General features: G+C 41.4%; 1 protein-coding gene across 2 annotated transcripts in view; it reads right to left on the bottom strand.

Moving 5' to 3' along the window:
* The window catches only part of RAB3B (RAB3B, member RAS oncogene family), a 48,722-nt gene that overhangs the window by 5,260 nt on the left and 19,261 nt on the right, over window positions 1–24,201 (bottom strand). For both annotated transcript variants that reach the window (XM_021529371.3, XM_021529361.3), the window contains one exon: window positions 2,978–3,096. In XM_021529371.3, coding sequence (XP_021385046.1) covers window positions 2,978–3,096 — 119 coding nt within the window. The remainder of the gene's footprint in view (window positions 1–2,977; window positions 3,097–24,201) is intronic.

The following is a 24,201-nucleotide window of genomic DNA, read 5'->3' as shown; positions in this document are numbered from 1 at the left end:
AATAACAAGGTTTGTGTGATGAAGCTGTTTCAACAACCATCAGGGCAGCCTAATATACACACTGGGAGAAACATATTTCTGAGACACAATAAAATGCTGTGCCTTGTTTGTGCTGAATTCCCTAAATTAACAATAAAGCACAAACTTTGTGTTTCATGCTTAGAAGAAAAATAGTCTCGGGTTCACAGTTACATGGAGGTGTCAACAACTCAGTTTAGGTTAAAGATAAATAATGCTGATGATTTGTGAACCCAGATGTTACTTGTATCTAATATATATTTTACCAATTTTTATTTCCCTTCTAAGAAATTATCTAGATTGTCCAAAGCAGAGTTTCCATAATATTTTCTATTTCCTTTACAGTTCCAAGTACTGAGTATATTTTAGTTCCACTGCAGTTTCAGATGAGGTATAAACAACTAATTTATCCACACACAAAACTATCAACCCAACAACAAATAACAGCTATCAAAGAAGACTACTAAAAAGAATTCTAGAAACTGAGCTGAAAGCTATGAAAGCTCATTTAACTCTTTCACACACCCTACAGAAAAGATATATTCAAAGGAAATAATTACTAATTTTCAAATATCAACTAAAACCAATCTTAGTGTTTGCCTATTTATATCTTTTCTTGTAAAATAACCTGACTGAACTCTTGCCACACTGCAGTAAGGAAAATCACTCAGGCTCACTATTTTAAGGTTTCTCATAGAATGTATTGTACATTTTCCAGTGAACAAGAGAACAAGTCATCTTCCAGGTATTCCTAAATGCATTTAAATAGTGCCTCTTTGTCAGTGGTTTTAAGATCATCATCATTAATTGGGGTGATTCATGTGAGTGAAGGAAAGACTCTGCACTCATATTCTACTTGGAGAGTTTGTCTAAATACTGATATACAGCCATGATCCTCTCACTCAGGAGAGAAATGCCCCTTTCCTTGGTTTAGGGGAGGTCTGAGTGGCACAAAGCAAACCAGGATCCTCTTCAGGACATCTCCCCATAGGGAGAGTGAGGGTAGTAAAAGGTCTCCCAGGGAAGAAACCACTTGGCAGACTGGGAGGAACAGTCTCATTTCCCTTGGGAATAGGTGAGGCCCAATCAGGAGGCTGCTAAAACAGTCACATGCCAATGAACCAGATGGAGATAAAGGAGCTCAAGTAGTAGACACCTTAATTTCTATGGAGAATACAGCCCCTAACTGAAGATCATATCCAGTGTAATAAGATTTTTTTAATCATAACTGTATCATGCAGAATGGTGGGGGAAAAAAAATCCTACTTGTTATGCTAGCAAACAGCCAATAGAGCAGCACCAGCCAAAAGGCTTTTTTCCTGCATTTCTTGTGTCTTTGGAAGTTTAGGAAGCAATATTTAGACTGGAGAAAAACATCTCCCAGCTGCAATAGCCACTAGGGGACTCTGCTGGCCCAGAGATGCTGGCTTGGCTGCAGCCCTCATCTCTCCACTGGACAAGCTTCAGGAAGGAAGGAAATGGTCCTTTTTATCCATCCCACTACCTCATTTGGGCTCAGAACCTTAAAGCTAGTTGGAAAGATTCCTGACATACAGAGGAAAAACACCCTGATGGTTCACCTCTGTCCTTTGGCTGACAAGGTGCTCTTAGCAAAGATATTCCTGCAGCTCCTGTGGCACAGGAAGACATGAAGTCAAACAGACAGAGCTGACCTTTCCCAATTCTTATTCTCACACTAGTGCCTTTGATGGAAAAGACCCTAAACTACTTCCAATATAAAGCTTCAGGTCAAACTTCACCTGTGCAAACTTTAAAATAGTAGCAGCTCATAGATGGAGATTTGGTAAATTTTGGTTAACTTAAGACTGGTAAGTAAAACTTACTAGAGCAGAACCAACAGACAGACATGTAGATTAACTGTGTGGTCATATGGATCTTGTTTCATCAGGGAAACAAGCTGGAAATATTTATAGTTTAGTGAAAGATATTGCCCCAGCTCACATGCCTGAACTCCTATGGAAAACATCCCTGTGCAGACACCTGCAGAAAAAGCTTCATCTGAGCTTGGTGAGCAAAACTTGATGGATGAAACTAGTTTTGGGAAAACATTTGAGTTTGTGTTTCCAACAAGAAAATAATGTATTCTTCAACCACAAGCTGCTGAAGGGCTGATGAGGATGAGGCTGCAGCTGATTTGGTGTTGTGGTACTGGGGATGGGGGGTGAAAGTGGAGACTGCATCTTGCATGTGACTTTCATGACCAACTGCTTTAGTGAACAGAGAGAACAAAAACTGGGCAGCTTTGGAGGAAAGACAAATCACTTCAAACAACAAATCAACTTTTGAGTTACAGCCTGGCTTAGGGGACACAGAATAGGTGTTCAGAAAGCCAGGCTGAGCCAGATGCTAGGAGCCAGTGCCACAGCCAGGATGTCACATGCTCCCAGTGGGTCACTGAGATCACTGCAAATCAGTCTGACTCAGGAGATCACATTAACCACTGCACTGCCCTTCTCTGCACTGTTACCACTCTTATCTGCAGTAATGAGCACCAGGAAACCAGCAGAATTGATTGCAAGATATTTCAGTGGAGTCACAGGGCACTACTAAGGAGAAACAGAGCCTTTCCCCACATTCCTGAGATGTGAATTGAACAACCACTGTTACCTCTATTTTTAGCAGCATAGCCAGAAATCTTATGAAGCCAAAAAAAGCATTAAAGGATTAATTTCCTCACAATAAATTAAAACTTTTAAAAGTAACAAATACTATAGTATGCTACAATATTTGAATTACAACCTTTTCATTAAAATGAAGCTGTAGAACTTTTTCTAAGAAATGTTTATAAATCAAATTATTTAGGTGAAGAGGAAAGAACATGGAGGTGATGGTGATAGATGGGGGGGATGTCTCATGTTTTCAACAAACAATTGTGGGGAGAGAATTGTCCAAAACCCAAACAAACCCAACATTAACAATATATTTCTGTATTTCCTACCAGTCCTGCACAGCATTGAAGGAGTCTTCACTGGTGATATCATACATGAGGACAAAGCCCATGGCTCCTCGGTAGTAGGCTGTAGTGATGGTCCTGTATCTTTCTTGTCCAGCTGTATCCTGCAACAGAAAGGAACATTTAGGCTTTAAGATTTCAGTTCTCAGAAGCAAAAGCTGTAATTAGGTCCTATATCTAAAATAAGACAACTGCTCTTTGTTTTTACGCATTTTAAAATTCTCAGTTGCTCCCAACTGAAATGAACTCTACTTACATTTTAGCATTAATTAGGCTTTTGCATCAACCATGATTTGTTAAATGCATTTTGACACATGTACTATTAAAAAAATACCAAAGATGTCAACCCTTTAATTGCTCTTCTCTGCCTCAGCTGCAATGCAATAATAAAATGTTAGCAGAGTTCACTGAAAACTGACACTTCAAAGCAGAGGCAAAATAACCAGTCCAGGACTGTTCCAGGCAGAAAACATTTACATGTTGCAATGTGGTGTCACAGTCAGGGAAATGTCCTTGAGGTAGCTGCTGTGGGTGACTCCCTTTCTTGCCTCAGGTTGGAGACAAAAATTAAAGATTTGATGCAATCAACATTATTATAAAAAGTGAATTTAATGTGGAATATCCCAATCACAGAGTCTGAGGTGCACATACTAATATGAGATCTATTAATCCTATTCTGTTGGTTCATCTTAATTCTGTTTACCCATAGAGCTCCTGCAGAGCTCCTCCACCTGCAGTTGTCATTTCTGTGTTCAGCTGGGCAGCACAAAGGTGAACTCTGGCATATGCAACAGAAGAATTTTGAAAGACTTGTGACAGCTAGAAAACATGTCAACTACCATCTGTTGGATGCCAGTAGCACTTTTCCTTTACATTTTGCAAGCTTATTTTTAAACGGAGGAATATTTCTACACCAGACCAGCAGTTCTACAGCCCAATCCATTCCCTCCAGACCTGCCTGCTGAACCAAGGAGAGAAGTCATGTGCTGATTCTCTCTCTCACTCTGAAGGTGTCTATCTTTTGAACACATTTCATCCTTCTTTGGGCAAATGGGAGCTCTGTGAAACAGCTACAGGGAGCCAAAATGCTTTGCCTTCAAAGTGTGTGCTCAGTATGAGGTGTCAGCTTATAGTTACTGTGATGGGTTAGTTCTAAACTGAACCATCCTTCAGCCCCCCCAAAGCCCACACTGAAGAAAGCATTGCTGCCACTGGTTTAAAATGGGATTAAAGTTCTAAAGAAAAAGACCCTAAAGGACATAACAACCATGTAACTAGTTGGAAGAGTAAAATAAATCCACACAGAGCACTCTTGAAGGAGTAGAGATCAGACACACCACATCACCACAGCCCCAGGGGACAGTGGTGGGGAAACTCAGCTCTAAAATCTTCCTGCCTATCATACCCACCCATGAAGCTTTGTTTTTGCTGCATGCAAGAGACAGTGTTGGCCCTTGCAGAACACACAGCAGCCAGTCTGTGGCCGCCTGTTGTTCTGCACCAGAACATCACAGAGCCTCTCTGCAGGACAGCACTTGTAAATAAGCTCCCTACAGCTTGTTTAAAAGGCTCTGCTATTGCACTACTGTGAGACTATCCACAGCTGTAACATACTGTGAATTTCCCAGTGGAGAGGCTGTGCAGCAGCAATCTTGCTGTTTCTCCACCAGCTGTCTGGGAAAATATGTCATTTTTTCCCTTAAACTTGTGCGTTTTTTTCAAGATGGGGTAGTCCATTGGCTGATCACAATGAACCATTGCACACTGGCTGAGGAATCGTTCTGTTCCCTCCTGACAACAGGTCAGAAATGAGAATATCAGAATCACCCTGCAGCCTGAGTGAACATTTCCTGCCAGTGGTAAATCCATCACAGAGCATTCTCATATTCATTGACACCACATCCCCCCATAGCTGCTGAACAGCTAAACCAGCCATGACAACTAGATCCTAACTGTATTTCTTCCAGCAAGGAAGGTCTCAGCAGTATTGTTCTTTTGTTCAGAGAGATGATAGCTGCTTTATTTTAGCCTGATTTCCTAAAGACATGAGGCTTATTAAAACATCAGTCTCCACACAGGCACTCTTGATCAAATTGAGGGGAAATGAGTTCAAATGTTTTTACATATGTCACAAGAAGTAGTTGGTAAGGCGAAGAAAGACCTTAAGCATACCTTAGCTGTGAAAAAAGCTGAAGTGCAATGATTACCTTTTCCAAATACCAAAGGATTCACAATAGAGAGGCTTTCATTGTGTCTCATTAGAAGGCCCTAAATCAGTATCAATAACTTCAGAGATTTTGCAACCAACAAAACCAAACAAATCCATAGGAATTCAGGTTTCTCCACGGCTCATGTTCACAGCATTATTGTTTGATACCTGCATTCACAGTTCATCTGCCTTCCAAATCTCATCTCCTGTTTTCTCCTCTGTGTTTAAGCAGTGCTCACTCAGGCTTAGGACACGAGGCTGTGAGTAGGCAGTAACTGACTGCAAGACACATTGTCAAGTTACATGCAGAATAATTTTGAAAGAAATTAAATTTGACAATGGCTCAGAGCAAGGACTCAGCTCTAGGAACATACATCCAGGCTGTCCTGGGAAACAGCCTCAAGGGACACACAGGGTGACTCCCAAAATCTGTCCTGATACCACCTCAGTGCCTCAGCTCAGTGAGGAACTGGACTGAAAAGGCCAAATTGTGCTATTGCCTGAAAGCTCTGGAATTTAGCAAACCTGATTTGCTGATTTCAGAATTCTGTGATCCCCTTGTGCATGGGGATGGTCCCAAATTTATACATTAGTGAGAGATGGGGCTGCAGGAGGTACAGAACCCCAAGGGATAACACGAGTCTGCTCAGTCATAACCTGTCCTATATGGGCAGTGCACTTAAGCCACAGAAGGATAAGTTGCATATTTACTAGGATATACTTGTGTGCCTGCCTTCTTTCCCTCACACACACTCAGAGGGAGTGTGTGTGAGGGAAATGCATCCTGTATCTCATGGTATATAAAGATTGTTCATACCCTTCTTGCCCTGGTAGCCATGTGCTACAATGCAGAGATGTGATTCATCTCCTCCTGAATTACTGATGGCTTCCTTGTTCTGTTTTACTGTACAGGTACAGAGCACGTCATCTCCCCTCACAGCTTCATAGTGGCATTTCTCCAGCTGCATCTGAATTGTTGTACTATCACCCTAAAATTACTTTTTCCTCAGGATACATTAGCTCCTTAGACAGCAATAAACTGGCTTAATTTTCTTGACTCACACCATGAGAGCTCAAGTGCACACACCCCCCTCTCAGATGCCTCAGCATAATTAAAATTAAACAAACTGCAATATCTGAGCTCACTTTCTTCAGCATTTACAACAGTTGTCCTTCCCTCAGTTTAAAACACCACCAGCCTCAGGTAATTAGTCATTTCAGGTTTTTAAGTTCAAGTTGTTTATCTAATGAAGGAAAAAACAACTGACAGAAATCACTCCCAACCCAGTCGTTTCCAAGATTTCCAGGTAGACCACAAACTCATTAGGACACAAGTACATGAGGCACAGGCAGGGATCAGCAGAAAGGTGATGCAGCATTAATTAACAGTCTAGCCAAATGCCTGGGTGGAATAGCCTGAGCCCCCAGCATCCAGAAACCTGCCAGGTTTCCCTGAGGAGGAACCAGAGAGCTTGGCTGCAACCAGGCAGAGAAGGGTCTCTGTGAGGTATATTTACACCAGTGTGCTACAAACTCTGTTCTTCTGCAGCTTAGTGTCTGCCTGTGCTTTATGCAAACAATAAAAAACACCCACAGGACCATTAGTGGGGAGCTTGAAACAAAAATTTGAAGGTTTTGCATTAATGAGCAATCGTGTTTATCAGAGAAGAAAAAGACCAAAATGCATTTGCATTGTGTGCAGATGCCCTCTAGTCTCAAGATCCATCACGCAAACATTCACAATAGGAGTACAATCAGCTTTTCTTAAATTTACTTGGCCGTCTCAGCAGAAACTACAAGTTACTAACACAGGAAACATATTTTGAGTTTTTTAAATAATGACAGATGCTCTTTGTTGCAGGTCTGAAAAATCACAATCCCCAATTCCAAACCATCCTTCTAGTGAAGATTTCCAGCCACAAATTCTTTGTTCCAAATGTCACTGAAACATCTAATCTGTACTGAATTTAATCCCCTTAGCACCATGACTTTTCTAGCAGTGTATGTGACAAATAGCCTCTAAGGAAATAAACATTTCGATTTTTTAATGGATTATAGTGTGATTACCATGTTGTTGCTTTGGTTTTTAATATTTTTTTTTTTAATAAGAATAATATGTAAGAATGAGAGTTGCTTATTTTCCAGCTATTGGCAACATCTTACAAGCTGCACGTACTGGCATCATCCTTCCCTAGGCTGCTCAGAGTCAGAACAGAGGCTACATCCTCCCCAATAACCAGCACCCACCACAATCTTCATCAGACCTAGCGAAGGAAAGACTTCTTCCCTGCTGTTAAATGGCACACTGCAACACACTGTGGCATTTTGCACCTTGTTTGTGGTTTGGTCAGCCGTGAAGACAGGATAATCCACTTCCCAGCTCCGTGGTTATAGGGGGATGTTACACTCACACACAGACACACACACATCTCCTTTGCAAAAGTAGACTTCGGAGTGGAAGCCACCAAGAATTGGATAAACAAAAATCACCTTGGGAAAGGGGAAAAAAACAACCACCCACCATGTACCACAAGGGAGAGGGACCTTGGGCAGACTAGACTTAATGTGTTATTAATAAGAGAATGTTAACATTAAGCTTAGCATTTCCTGCTGGCAGCTAGAAATAGGAACAAACAGGCAAGCAGGATGAGTCACTGGTTAAGACAAGGAAAAGATGTGATGTCATGAAAAACCTGTGAAGATTCAATTGCTGCCAGGAGCAAAATAACACCTGGTTCCTTCAGAACTCAGCTCTGATCAAAATGCTCCAGTTCAACAGATCATATTAGGCATTTTGTTTTTTCCTCTCTTGTTATTGAGTGCTCCATTGCCCAAGAGCCACTGGAACCTACTCAGACCCATTCAGCTGCCTTGAGAGATGTTTCATTTCAGCAATATGCGGGAAAACATTTCTATGTGAAAAAGACCTAACACAAAACCCCTGCCTTTTTTGATAAAATGCTCTACCCTTGCTAAGTGCTTTTTAAACATTATGGCTATCTTCACTTCTACTCTTTAGAAGCAGTAAAACCAGCAGTCTTGTATCATTTCAGTACATACCAGTTGCAGGAGTGTCCCTTTTCCTCTCCTATTTTACTTACCCTGTACAGAAAGTTCTACCACCCTGTTCTCTCTAACATTCCCACACTAGCTGCTCGTAATAGAGAGGAGAAAAAATTTTTGAAAGAGACTTTTAGTGTATGTAGAGTCTTCAAGAGCTCACCAGTCATCAAGGCCTTGGTCAGGCCCAACACACAGGCTTTTAAAATTGTTCCCTGTAACTCAGTGGCTAAGTATCTCTCCAGGTGAGGCACTGCACTTACTTTTCAAAGTTCTTTTGTAAAATAAGCTTATGAACAAGCAGGAAAAGCTACTGTGGATTGACCTAATCCGCCATTTAAATATTTCTGGCAGTAAGGAAGCCCCTGCTCTTTTAAGTTTTCTCAGCAACTCCACACCATATAAGAAAAAATGTGAATCACTAAAAATGCAACAGGGTGCATTTGCTCAGGAGACTGTAATTCCCACACTGGAATCAAGCCAAGGTATTGTGATTGACACTCCTGCTCATGGCCTGCTAAGATGTTAAAAATGTTATTTCTATTTTCCCAGGTGCCTTGAGATTGTAGTGAAGATTAGCATCAGTTGCCCTTCCTGATCTGTCAGAGGGTAAGGAGGACTGGAACAGGACTTGCCTATGAACCATATCTGCTCTTATCATTTTCTAGGCTGAGTTTTTCTGTTCAAGTATTTAAAAGACAGTGTCTGCAAAAGTGAAATCACATAGAGAGATATACACAAAGATTAGGTTCATGGGGCACATTTCTTAAATCTCATAAGAATTCAAAAGTTTTATTTTTCATTACTTAGAACTAACATGAAGATCAGTCCCATATTGTTGATTCTTTCTGATTCAGCTATCTTGATGGAAAAATAAAGAAATGACAGTGATAAAAATCTGTAGCATCCACACCACATGCCTACTTCAAATTCCATTTCTTTAGCTCCAAATAAATAGCAAACAAAGTTCAAGAGGCATATGATGCATTTAAAAGCCCATCCATTGTGGGCAAGTGATAAAACCATCACTGATATGATATTAAAAAAATAAAAAAAGAAACATCTAAGAGGCTGAGATCCCAGAGCAAGTAGCATTTTGGGCAGTGGATACATTATTATTATTATGGAATATGTTGCTAGTTTGACTAGATCTTTTTTGCTTTCTCACGTATATCCCTTAATTCTGTTAATCGGCCCCTGTAAGAACAGCTGAACAGCACACAGATGCCTGAGCAGGGTTAGCCACTATAAGCATTATTAATTAGCTGCTGTTGAGAAGCTGCTAAATTAATCACAGCTGGAGCACTTCAGAAGCAGCACTCACTCCTGAGAAGGAGCCAGCACGGCCATCCGAACTGGTCCCGCAGGGCAGGGGATTGATGCGCCCCAGCCCCGGGCCGCGGCGGGCGGGCACAGCTCCCTGCTGCCCCGGCGGCACGAAGGGAGGGAGATCTCAGCGCCTCGTTAATCGGCTGCCGAAACAGCAAGCGCACAGCCCGCCAGGAGGAAGCCAAGTGACCCGCCTGCATTCCCTCGCCTGCTTCTGTGACCTCGGAAGGAACCAAGAGCGGTGAAGGGAACGAGCATGGCGGTGCGTGGGGCTGCCTCCCCATCCTCGGAAGGAACCAAGAGCGGTGAAGGGAACGAGCATGGCGGTGCGTGGGGCTGCCTCCCCATCCCCGCACGGAACCAAGAGCGGTGAAGGGAACGAGCATGGCGGTGCGTGGGGCTGCCTCCCCATCCCCGCACGGAACCAAGAGCGGTGAAGGGAACGAGCATGGCGGTGCGTGGGGCTGCCTCCCCATCCCCGCACGGAGCGCGGCGCAGAGGCGGGCAGGGCGGCCGGAGCCAGTGCCATGGAAACCAGCGAGGCAGCGCCGGGCCGCGGGGACGCATCGCGGCGGGACCCGGGGACGGTGCCCGGCCCTGGGCAAGGTCCTTCACTCGTTTACAAAGCAATTATTTCCGCGGTTACGGAAATAAATCAATGGCTTTGTGCTGAAAGACCTGTTGCAACCCGAGTTGTGAAAAAAACCCAACTTGGTACTCTGCTAGGAGCATCCTCCGAGGGCTGGTTCTTATCCGGGGAAGATTTCATTTTATTCAGGAGTGGATTAAGCCTAAATCCGAGCCTCATACTTTACAAGAACCCCCTAGAGATATTATGTCAAGAGGGTCAATTCTAAGATAAAGTGCTCAGAAATTCTGGGAAGCTGTCTATGATATTTTTGAGATTAAAATACCAAATTGAATTATAAGCATGAGTCAAGAATGTGTGCTTTAATTTGAAGGGCAGCAGCAAGACAAAAATAAAATAATCAATCTTAATTTATATTAACAACAACATGCCAATAAAAAGAAAATACTCTTTTAAGGTCTTTAAAATCCTAATGTGTAATTTTTCATGATTTTGTGGAAATTTACAGTAGATCAGGCAATTTTTCAATTATTACCTCCCAGATTAGGAAAAAAGCCCGACTGCTGTATTCAGGTGAGCATTAAACAAAAATATAAAGAAGGTTCTAGCACTCAAAAAGGTAGAATGAATGCTTAAAAACAACAAAACCCAAGAGCAATCTGAACCACATAAACCATAAATGTAAATAAAAGGAAAATAAAAAAGTGCCTATCTTATTTCACTGGAGTTTGAAATACATTTTCTAAATGCTAGAATTAACAATAACAGATTTCTCTCGTGTTTTTGTTTGACAGAAATGTGCACGTACTTTGAAAAGCAATGTAATAAATAGATTTATTTGTGACATGTTTAAATTCACAACAAATGTTAAAAAAAATCAAATGGAATTTGAAACTCTTCAAGTAAACCCACATTTCTGCTAAGAATATAAAGGAAGACTTTCAGCTAAAGAACAGCTATTTTGGAATAGTCCTAAGCATCTTAAAATAGCAGCTTAGAATTGAAGTGCTTTGTCAGCCACAACAGTACATGCGTGATGATGCTCAGTAATAGCACAAGACAAGGAAAATAATCTTCTACCATTTACCATGACGTTTTCTATTATAACCACACAGATAAGATGTTAAAAGAGAAATTTGGTTGTGCAGCAGCTGCTGGTGGCTCCCAAGGCAGCCCAGCAAGCACCACGGGGCAGAAGTGGTTACAGCTGATGCATTTCTAGGTGTGAGGTTCTTTTGAGCACTGTTTTAAGTTCACTCACCCTTGTGGTGATGCTCCTTTCTCTTTTCCATTTGGAAAAAAAGCCAAATACTCCTCAACACACATGTGATGTTTTGCTGTTTCTACTGTGTTATTTTTACTGACCAATTCATTGCCACCTCCCTGCTCTTGCCAAGCCCCAAACTGCCTTTGGCCAGTGGATACATCAAGGGCCCGAGTGGCTCAAACCTTCCTGATGGAAAGCACATCTTCACGTTCACCTTCTCAGAAAGACAGAGGAAAATGACAGCAGATTTCCCAGCTGAAGAAAACGTGGTGTTGGCATTATAAAAAGCAATATGCTGCTCCACATGCCTCCAGGTTCACCTGTCCCCAGCCACGCACACCAGTGGGACTTTGGTCAGGCTCTCAAACACAGCCTGCTGCTTTTACTTAATAGGACTACTCAGTTCAGCCCAAATTTGGGGACTGATATAAAATAAGTCCTGAAGAATTGTAAAGTACTGTCTGTATCCAGTGACCTCAGCAAAGAATCTTGCCTATGCAGGGGTCCTGACTTCTCTCAAATGAGACTAAATGTCTAGATAAGAGGAACACAAGACACAGCTTTTTCCATGTGATCTGTTTCTCAAAGCACAGACCTCAGCCCAAGGAAAGGAGTCTGTAAAAAAGCTGTTAATGACAACTCCAAACTGTCTTATTTAAAGCTAATAAAAAACCTATAAGCAACAGAGACAGCATGAGATCATATTTGTACAGAACACTAAATGTGTGCAAAGCTGTACAGATCAACAAAAATACAGGGGCATGTCTTCATTAGATTCTAGCAATTTTATACTAATATAGCTTCATAAAATAGGGAAACTGCACAGCATTACCCCAAGCAAGCAAAGGTCTATCAACCAATCTGTAATTGAAGCAATCATAGTATCAAGCACAATACAAGCACAAGTTCATGCATTATGCTGATTCCTAAATCACCCAGGCCCTCTGCCAGCAGAAAATTGAAATCAGACTCTCTGGACCTCTGGCTCAGTTCAGCAAAGGGAGCTGAGCTACACTCCATTACCTTGCACTTCTGGAAACACTTCCCAGCTTAGGAATGAATTAGTAGTGTTACACTGGGAAAAACACACATTGAAATATTTATCAAATGAAAGCAGCCACCCTAGCAAGCAGTAACCTCTGGGCAGACTGTGCTCTGCTTTCATGTGCAGCTGAATGATGTGTCTGGAGAAAGTGCAACAAGTTTGGGCAACACACATTATTTACTGTGACAGAGATAAAGAAAGGGCTCTTAGGACTTGTTTTTTGTCCTACCCCTGCCCAGATCATTTCTCTGGACTGAAAGGGTGCAAAAGCAAACTTTGGAGCAAAGCATAAGCACAATTAGATGTGCCAGTGAGAAAAAGACATGTTCACTAAAGGGGACATGACTTCAGCAACAGCATAGAAGCTTCAAAACATTATGAAACTACAATTAAATTAATTGCATTTTCTGCCTGCTGTTATTTTACATTAAAGAATTGTAACTCAACAAAATTTTGGAGGCTTCAGAGCAGCAGGGGAAGCTTTCTTGTTGGCTGTCTGGAGCTTACCCTAATGCTTTATCCCAGATTCAGGCACTGGCAATATCTGCCCATTCTGCAGAAGAGAGTGATTCCTGGTCCTTCAGTGAACAGTTGCTGTTTCATTGCTATGCTCATATCACAAACACCACCATCAGAACAACAGAGTTCAGAAAACAAAATGTATCCCCATTTAAAGCACTAATAAAATTAATACAAAGAACTGAAAGGAAAAAACAAGTCTCTCTTTATAAGGCACCAAGATCTACTTTCTCCATCTATTTTTCCCAATGGAAATAATTTCCCTTGACCACAGCTTTACTTTACATCTTCTGAGCCAGCTGAAAAATTATGAAAGCCACAATAATATCCAAAACTGTTTAGATGTGTTCTTTTGCTATTGTTCATATGGAGCCTGGAGGGGAAATCAAAGATTTCATCCCTGTCCTACCAGGACAAACTGAGAGCTCCCATAATTCCCAACCTCAGCCAGGCCTTTTTAGCAAACTGTGTGATAACATTAGAGCTCAACTCTTGCCAACACCTCCAGCTGAGAGAAGGGAATCCTAAACTCTAACCCTCAACAAGAAGTCTTAGCAACTTTTAAACAGCTCTTTCTGCCAGTCTTCCTGATGCTTAGTGACTAAAAGTTTCCTGGATTCTAGTTATCCTCATTAAGTAGGGCAAAAGTAAATATGCAGCAAAGTTTTCATCCATGTTATGTACTCTTCCTGGAGTCAAACAGTCAGACAACAAGTATTAGATAATAAAGAAATAAAGAATAAACATTCTGTTCTAATCTCATAGTGTCCTTCCACATCACTAATGATACATCACTCTGCATTCATTAGGGCAGTTACATCAACATGCAGCAAATATTATATAAAAACTCTTAGATAAGAACAGGCAACATGTTTACCTCCTTTTAATTAGTGAGCAGTGGAGCTGCAGTCTATCTCCTGAAATGAGATGTAAACATAACCAACCTGCACACATGCCCCCTCTTTCAAAACAGCTTACTGACACAGGCTGCAAGAACCACCTCACATCCACACTTGCTTCAGTGCCACGTCCATACTCTGCTCTTCAGAAAGGGAAGAGGAAGCATTTTTGTGTGGAAAGAAGAAAAACAGCAGGTATTCGCGGTGGACCTGGCAAACAAAGAGGGTAATCTCTGTGCCCATGAAAGAAAATGGGAGGGATGAAACTAGAAATAGACTGGGACTTTCCTGGAGGGAATAGGATCTGTCACTTCAGGGAAGGAGACATCTTGTCATGGTTGAGGAATAAGGGACAAACTGAAATGAGCCAAAAGAAGAGCAAAAAAAAGATGATGGGAAAGCTGGCTCATCATAAACTGTTGGAAAGATGAGCTGTATTTGGGTGAGTTAAGTACAACAATCATCCCAGGATGTTACAAGGCTTATTTCAAAAAAGGCAAAACAAGCAGCTTCCTTGGGCAGGAGACAGGTCTGTTCATCTGTGACAGAGACCAGCAGGTCTTCAGGCAGTCTCTCCTTCAAGCTTGAATGATTCTCTAAATCTGCAATTCCCAAGGTACTCAGAATCTGCAGATGATAAAGTGATACTATCCTTGTCACACTCAGTAAAAACCAAAGAACTGGCTGATCTCACTAGGTCTAGGACTTGTATCCATTTCACTATGCAAATTTTTAAAAGGGAGGGAAAACACCTCAATTAGTTATTTTGGCAATCATAGACCTCTGCACCTGCTGGTGGATTGGGGTTTTTTTGGTTGTTGGGGTTTTGCTTGGTTGGTTTTTACATCATTGTGTAGAGTTTCTTTCGTCACTTTCAGAAGTTTGGCCAAACTCAGCAGCCACAAAATAATGACAAAATCTGGTAAAGCTTAAGGCATTCAAAGACAAAGATGCATTTGGTTCATGCATCTAAGACACTCAGGTCAGGATTTGATGCTGTGTGACAGAGGTTTCTAGCATGCTCCTCTTGGAGCTTTTCCATTTGTCAGCTTGCAACATAATCCAAATGTTGGACCATTTCATAGCATGGTAATGCAGATTTAGTGCACAGACTGCACTGAGAACTATATCCACACTCTGGAAAAACAGAGTTGTCACCACCTCTATATCCACGTGGTTACTGAAAATTTGCAGATATATTCAGATTCCAGGAGAAATTGATGAAAATACAATTAATGAAAAATTCTAATGAAAAGTGAAACAGAATCATGGGCTTCATATTGTGTCCCAATTAGACTCTGCTTAGGTCAGAATTCTCAGGTGCTAACAGGATTGTTAAAACAAAGAAAGTGAAGAACTGAAGGGAAAAAAATCAGCTAGGCACAGTAGTAAATATACTTTTAATTAGCATCTTTGTTTTGCTGAAAGGATCACAAGGTTTCAAATAGCAGTATATAACAGCAAAGAGTTTGCAAACACATAGTTGTAATAAAAAGGAAAACAAGAAATTGAGAAAGAATGTGCTATATTAACTTGATACTGCCAGGGTAAACAGTTTTACAATCTTGTAAGGAAGATTAGGATCACAAGTTACCAGGATACTATTGTTCCTTCCAGCTTTGTGTTTTCAACACAAAATTGAATACTTTAACACAGACCTGTACTTTCCCTGCTGCAAACTCATTCATCCTGTTGTGTGGGAAGCTGCAATAAACCAGCACAGGACTTTTCAGAATTTCTTTGTTCACAGGAGTCACCAGCTTATTATTCATAATTCATTATAATTCCCACAATTTGAAAGTGAAATAATTTCTGGGCAGAGTTTTCTAATGTAACTTCAGAAAGAGCATCTGATCCAGATTTTGCTCCCAGGTATGCTGCTGTAAGAGTTGAGGTTTTTTGGGTTTGTCTGAGCTCAGCTGAGATTAGGAGCTGATCTTCCATTTCTTCACTTGCTCAACAGTGCCAAACCCTGCCAATCACAGAGCAGGCTCCTGTCACTCCAGATGGACAGTGCTGGAGGGGCAGCTCACCACAGGCTGTTAAAGCAGGGGAGACAAAGGCACATGCCAAGGCCTTTTAGGAGTCCTGCTGAGTCTTTGTGAGAACATCTCTCTCTTCACTGACCTTTGACCAGTAAGGATTTTCCTCCCAATTACACAAACATCTCCCACCTCCATGGATTACTTCTGGCCACTTCCAGTGCCATGGATGATCTTCTATATTCCAACTGTCCTTGCAGAGAAGAGCTGTATTTTTGGGGCATGTGAGAAACAGGAATCTATAGACACAGTATGACAAAGCCATTTCAGGACTAGTTAGTGTTCCTCTTAAAGAATGAAGAATTGATATATAAGAGAAAAAGGTAAAAAAAAAAAAAAAAGGAAAGAAAAAAATAGAAAAGCCAGCCTGGAGGTAGCTACTACTTTATACTGAAATACAGATTGGAGGTATTACATTGAAATACAGATTGTTTTGGCCACAAAAAATTAGGTTTCACAGGTTCATATATAGAGCATAGTTCATTTACCTTTACTGCCCATCTGCTTACCCACCTGAATGAAAACAGGTGCTACTGACAAGCTATACTTTTCAAATATCATATACAAACTGCCTCATGGACACACAAGGCTGTCATCAGCTACATCCAGGAGGAGATACCACCCTGCTGCTTGACAGGAGCAGATTAAATACCAGCAAACCTCTTCCTGATCTTAGCAACTGCGCCCACATCCCATGAACTGCTCCTGCAAACATACAGCCAAAGCAGAAAAGCCAGGTTGTGTTGTTGTGTACCCAAGGAGAACACCCCAGTTAGCAACAGAGCAACATGTCATATGTCAGTGGGACTTTCTGCTTCTCAGGGGTGCCATCTCCTCCTCTCACACATCACAGTGCCTAAAGGTGAGAGAATTCCAGAGTCCCAAAGCAGCCTCACTGGCAGTACTGCCAGCTGTGCTGCCAACAGTGAAACAAGCACTGTGATCACCTTGGAGCTGCTCTGGGACAAAGCAACTGCAGCTCTGACATTCGTGGGCTTATCTGTGAATTTCTTCTCCCTGAGCAGTAGTTTTGTGCCTAGGCAGAAGGTTTGACCCCACTGTGGAACCTTAGAGCAGGGAGAAAAGAAGCAGAGATCCCCTCCTCCAACCCAGGTTTAACACAGGAGGCTCCTGTTTACTTAAAGAAATGTTATTTATATGGCTCACCTTGGTAGCTGCACAGAAGCAGTGTGATTCCTCAAGTCCTGTGTGAGAAACGCCATGAAGAGATGGTTGTAAAGCATCCCACTCTTTTTTCCTCTCCTGCAGCAGCTGTGTCCATAGTGATTATTTGCATAAGTCACTCACATCAGTTGCTATCAATTACTATGTGGTGGATAATCATTTAATGTTCTTGTATAAATAAGATTTTATTCCTCCTTGATGAAGTGAGTATTTTTGGCTAGGTGGAAATTATTCTGGGACTTAGCTATCAATCATGTCTGGAGAAGAGCAATAGAGCTGGGGAAGGAGCACAAGTGAGGAGCAGTTGAGGGAGCTGGGAGTGTTCAGCCTGGAGAAAAGAAGACTCAGGAGGACCTTGTTACTCTCCACAACTCTGTAGAAGGAGGTGAAGCCAGGTGGGGATCAGGCTCTGTTCCCTGCTAAAAAGTGATAGAACAAGGGAAAATGGCTTCAAGTTGCACAAGCAGAGGTTTAAATTGGATATTAAGAAAAATTTTCTTCACTGGAGGGTGGTAAGGCACTGGAACAGGCTGTCCACAGAAGTGGTGGAGTCATCACCCCAGGAGGTATTTAAAAGACAAGCGGATGTGGCTCCTGGGGGAACAGGTTAGTGGTGGGCTTGGCAGTGCTGGGTAAACAGCTGGACTCCATCTTGGAGGTCTTTCCCAACCTAACCAATTCTATGATTCTAACTCTCCCATAAGGAGAGCAATTGATTTGCTATGACTTAGCTTCATTTACTGACCACTTGGAAAGATTTTTATTTCAATCCGTATTCATAAGGGTAGAACAACCAGCTCCACTGTTTTAAGTTGTATATTTAGAGTGATGCATGTTTGCTCAGCATTTGCAGAACCACTATCTACATAAGTTGATATGAATTTTTGAGAGTGCAGGAGGAATAAATACATCAAGGAAGGTGTTCTGCTTCTTTTCAAAGAGCAGCACTTCATACCTTGGCTGGTTTATATCCACACAAAACAACAGCAAGGCTTCCTACCTATAACTGAATGCTCACAAGTATTTAGCCTCAGGTTTGAGATGTTGCATCCAATAATCCACCTTCTCTGAAAATCCTCCACTATGATATTACGATTTTGCTCCCTAAGCAACATGTACACAAAACATCTAAACTGAACTGGTTCCAGTAAATTGAAAACTAACAAACCAATTTCAAAGACATTGGTCTGAGTGGTCTCCTAGACCTCACACACCTCTTTCAACAACCTCCTTCTGAAACTTTTTAGATTCACCTCCTGATCCACAGCAAAAGTTCTCCTGAAAAACAGCTTGAGGTTTTTTACAGCTACCAGTATTGCCCATTTCCTGATGCAAAAACTACACCTGTCCTACCTAAATATATTCAATCAGTCCTAATTTGTACTGACAGAAGAATGTGTTGTCAAGCTGCAATGAGAATAATGTGTTTCCTCCTGTTCACCACAGAGTAACCACTGAGAAAAATTTCAAAATAGACAACATTTTCTTCCCTACTTTTTATGCATATGATACAAACATATATCAGCTGTGCTAGAAATTGAAACAATCTTTTAGACATGCTGGATTGTTTCTCATTAGCATATCCTCATGCCAGTAATCAAAATCAATCAACTCAAATCAAATTAGATCTCCATGTGTTCAGTTAAAATGCATACCATATGCTGGCTGAAATGTATACCAAAGCAAGACTGTGCAGCTGTAGGAAGCTTCTTTCTGCAGTTCCATTTCACAGCAATATTAGGACAATTTCCATTAAAACACCAACATTTAGCTGTTTTCAACCTGCCTTGTGTAGCTCCAAAGGAGCAATTAACTGACTTGTTGAAATTAGTCACTAGTGATGCATCACAATACCTGCTGTCTCTGTGGAGTTCAATCACAGGTTAAAGGAAGAGCTTAGTCTCTGATCAAACAGGACCTCTGAGAAATCACAATTCACCAGACATACCCAGAGGCTCAGCTGTGGTACCATTTGCAAGATTTATATGATGGTATTTTGAGTCATCACTTACTCCACCTAGTTAAACATCTGGCTGCTGTCAAATTGTCAAAGTATGCTGAGCTGGAATGCACCTGCTTACAATACCAACTATTTCTTAACATCATTGGTATTGCAGGAGTGTTTAGGAGCCTTCATCATGAAGCCACCAGTGAGAGGTTACCCAGGCTGGCCAAGCAGCACCTCTGCAGCCACTGCTGTGTTTCGCTGTGCAGGAGGGGCAGGAGCAAGCACCAAGGGGCTGCAGGAGCCACCACCCCAGCCAGCACAGGGCTGCCTTCTCCCCACTAGATCACCTACTCTGCACACCAGGAGGCGCTGGGTGGGCAGCCCTTCAGAGCCCTGTGTTTGGGTTTTATCCCACAGTTTAGCTGCAGAACCAATATCAAGTGTAAGACACACCCTCAGCATGCTCAGCATCCTGAGGCACCAGGTGAGAGCTGAACCACCTCTCTTCAGTGCACCCAGTCCTCAGCCTCCCTCCTACAGCTGCTCACAAAACAGCTGTGGTGGACTCTCTGAAGCTGGCTCGGAAGTGGACACATAGCCTGTTTTTATACTAAATGCATTACAGTTATTTTAACAGCCCTGTTCTAGTCTGATTCAAACAGCAGGAAACCTTACCTTGCCTCTCCACTCTCCTTACTAGAAGCCTCAATTTGTACTTGATGAGATGACTTGTTTTTCTCTCAGCTGATCACTGTCATATGCCTAACCAAATGTGTCAAGCAAAGTATTAGAGGGGATTCATAAATGCTAAACCTCTAAGAGGCTTAGGAGTGAGAAACATAATCGAGTGTCACTGCTGGAGGCAGAGGAGTTGTTTAGGAATTCTGATAAGCATCAATTCAGCAGATATTAATTATTATGCTGGTTAATCAGAAACAGGAAGCTTCAGGAAATAGAAATGCTTCTCTGTCTCTATGCTCATTCACCATGGGGTAGAGGAACCACCATAGGGTAAAGAAATCACCACACCAGCTCAGATTAGCAGCTGAAGTGTTTCAGCATCTTCTCCTGAACAGTACAAGCTGCTGATCTAAACAGCGATCAGAAATGGATGTTTCTGCAATAGATACAAAATTGCAGAAGTATAATTTTGTAAAACTTTACACAAGTAACATAACAGGGGAAACACTTTCCTAACTTAGAAGCCAATCTCCAATAAATCAGTTTGTGGTGGACTACCTTTGCATTACCAAAAAATTCCTATAACTGAAATACTAAAACCTCTCTTCCTCCTCCATTCAGAACCAGGCAAATTCCCCAGACCCTTTTTTATCCCTCACAGACTCTCAACTTAAAACTTTTCCTTAACCCTATAGGTGTAATTTAAAAGGGCCTCATCCCTCACAGGTCCCTTCCTCTGATGAAATTGTACACTGTGACTTCCAGATGATCTCTGATCATTTTTGGTCAAAAGCCTTAGAATTCTACTGTCAGCACATACCTCAGACGCGTTATCTCCTATCTCAGTGGCTGATACCTTTTCAGCCACATTATTTGCTATCACTGCCTACTTCTTCCTTTCAGTGGTGAACAAGGAGTTATGGCAGAAAAGTACTGCAAATTGGTAAGGTTTGGTCTCCCTTCCAGAAGGAGCCTGTGACTGAAGCCTGAGCCCTCAGACAGATCCACTCTGGTGTCCCCTGAGCTGGCAGCAGCACTAATCCCTGGGGCTGCTCTTTGTTATTTCTATTCCCAGAACAGTGTGCACACTCTTCAAGATCCAGAACTTTTTCCCCTGGACTCTCCTCAGCATCAAAGCAAAAGCACATTTTGCACCAAGTACCCAGCTAGACAGTCCCACTTCATTACTTTCCTGCTGAGCTCTTGCTGGCTACCTGCAGGTAAATCCAGCCTGTATTTAATCTTTAAACTTGAAGGGATATTTATTGTTTATTTTCATACTGGCCTTGACTGCAATATTTCATACCCAGGTACCTGCTGTGCCACCAGTCTGAAAACTGACTTCTCACAGAAATGAGTCAAAAGTTCTGCACAGCATCAGGAAGACACCTGAGCACAGCAATACAGATACCTGGTGGAGGCATTTCCTCTGCTGCCCTGATCCAGTTAACCAGCAATCACATTACCTTGCTCCTTCAATACCTCTGGGCTCACTTCAATTCACTTTGGTCTCTCTGAACCTGGCACTATTGTATCTTCTGCTGTAAGATCCTCTCCAAAAGACAGCTTGATTTGAAAAAGGGCTAAACATCTTTAACTCCTATTTCATCACTGGAAACATACCTTTGGTCAAAACACATCTAGAGTCAGAGTGATCACTGCAGCACTAATAATTAACAATTGGATGCAGGCTTCCAGTGAACCATCTGAATGGAGGGAGGATAAAGTAGTCAACAAGTACATCAATTTTGAACTGCTGCACTCATTAAAGGCAAAACATGCACACACACCAAAAACATTCTGCACTGATAAGCTAGCAACAAATAACTTCCCTGTAGTTTCCACAAAATAAGCATCCCTTTCCTTTAGTCATTTCTTGCACTCTCCTCACTGCACCTATAGGAACTTTCAATAGCACCATCAAATCAATATGGATATGCAATCTGCATGCATTTAACTTCAAAAACAGTATTACTAACATCTTTCTACAAGATAAATGTTTCATGTTATCAAAACAATTCATAAGACATATTGACTTTCATGATTCCTTGCTACTTTCAAAATTCTGTTCTCTGCCAGAGACAATCAAGAAAAAATCTCTAAATAGGTTCATCACAGCCTTCTGTTCATTACAAAATCCCATACTTTGCAATGTCACTTTGAAGGAGGAATTCTGCAGAAGTAGAGCTGGAAAACTGAATTATATTACAAGCTGAAAAAGCAAAAAGCGTGCTGCCATTCATTTTAGTCACTTCCAAGCAATTTTGTTTGAATCTGCTGAAGGCAAATTTCAGCATAAAATATGAAAGCTCAAGATCATCTAGTTACTAAGATGAATGCCTGTTAAGTCTTCAGTTGGGACTATCGCCTTCATTTATAAAAACACAATTTCTCCTCCAACAACAGAATTAGCATAAGTGTGCTTACAGTCCTGCTCACAGGATCTGCCAGCCATATCTTCTTTCTTATTTCTATCTGAGATTGACGTCAGCAGCATTCACAACCTTTTGAGAACTCATTCTCCAGTTTCTACTTAATTTGATGTCTCAGAACATTTATATGACTCACAAAATTTGCTGTTTGCAGCTTCAGGGCACAAAGATGGAAAGAAATCCAAAGGGAGAAAAAAAAAGATTGCATTTAGTGTAGTAAAATAATAGTAAGGAAGAAGAGACAGGTAAAATATAGTCAGGTGCTATTTTTGGCAATGGTTGTTTAGTAAAGGAAGCACAATTTTGCCTTTCACTACTCAATAAAACAAAGAAACACAATTTTATGTTCCATTCATTACTCAGAGTGAATGAAGAGATCAATCATAAGAGCAAAGCTAAACATACAGGATTTTATAGCTACCTGTGGGAGCTGAGTGACACTTTGGGGCTGCTCAAGCCAAGAACCAAGGCACCAAGACTCCCAAGAGGGGACACTTCTTTACACAGGACACACTCCTTACTCTGGAAGAGAGCTTCTCTGGGGTCAGAAGGCCCTGCTAGAAATTGCTCCAATTCAGATTCAAAGGGCTACTTGTGTTGGGCAGAACTGTAAAACTCAGGAAGAGCTCATTTTTTAGGAGTAGGAAGTAATCACCATGCCAGTACAGATTTCATTCCTGAAAACCACTGAGCCTTCCTCTGCACACACACAGGTGCTCCACATCCTCTGGATGAAGGGAAGACCAATTCATTTGGGGAGCTGGAATCCTGACTGCACCTCACAGGGAGACAAGTACTAAAGCTTCCATTCTCTCAGGTGAGGGATTCTAGTTCTAAACCTGGGTCTTTCTTAGGTCCTTCTCAGTGAAAAAATGAACTATCCCTCCTGTTCTGAAGAGAGAACACTCATATGAATCCCTCAAGCCTTGACACACTGTCAAAATAATAATCTTATTGTTATTAATCAAAACTTTAATAGATGAGATCTTAAAATTAATATGTCTTGGGAATCTTTTCATTTAAAAAATGAAGATCCAATGAGTCACGGCTGCAAAAGTCACTCAGCATCTCCCTTTGAGAGATTATTTTGAACAAGTACTTTATTGAGCAGACAGGTTTTAACAAAACACAACAGACTCACCTGTGGTATGAGGGCAATTAAGCCTTTATAATTTTTTTTTAATATCTGTAAAATATTAAGATCTCCTACTTCTCCTATTTCCTGATAACAGTCCCAGAGTAGTTAGCAAATCTGATAATCTGTATTTCTTTTCAGTTTCTTTCACAAAAAAATATAGTAAGAAAAGAAATCAATGCTACTATTTTTCTTGGCCACATAGGCTATAGCTTAAAAAAACAAAAAGGAAAGAAAAGGGGGCTGTTGCATGGACTCTGACATTATGACCAACTCAACAAATATCACCTTTTCTCTGCCTTTGTATTAGGTGATAAAAAGCAGTTTGGTTTTATATTGGGTTTCTGGTGTGGTTGCTGAGTTGTTTTTTGTTTTTTTTTTAAAGTTGGGTTTTTTTAATCATCAAACTGACTGCACTGTCTCTCATAGCTATAGGGTAATATAACATTACTTGGATGATGCATTCTCAGGCAGAATAAACAGCTGCCATAACATGGACTTGAAAACTCTGAAGATTCCAGCTGGAGTAAAAGGGATGCACATGTTTGATACTTTCAGGACCAGAGTGAATAAACACCTTGCACACAGTTAATGGAAAATAAAGCTATTCATTTCCTTCTGTTTGAGCACTGGGGGTTTGTAAATGCTAAGGCAGGTGGCTACTTTGCCATCACTTAGCAACATCAGGTTTTGACACACAACTGCTTCCTGGTCTCCCAGCCAGGTAGGCAAGGGAGGATTCCCAAAGCCCCTGCTGCAGATGGGAGAACTGACAAATCATTTTGAGCTGATGTTGCACTGATGCAAAGGTGCTGCTGTGTCCAACTTTCAGCCATATTCTGCAAGTTCCACTCACTCAGGTGAAATTT

The sequence above is a fragment of the Lonchura striata genome, chromosome 8 (genome assembly GCF_050655825.1).
Source record: "Lonchura striata isolate lonStrDom1 chromosome 8, ASM5065582v1, whole genome shotgun sequence".
In the NCBI taxonomy this organism is placed as follows: domain Eukaryota; kingdom Metazoa; phylum Chordata; class Aves; order Passeriformes; family Estrildidae; genus Lonchura; species Lonchura striata.
This window is presented reverse-complemented; position numbering and strand designations above follow the sequence as displayed.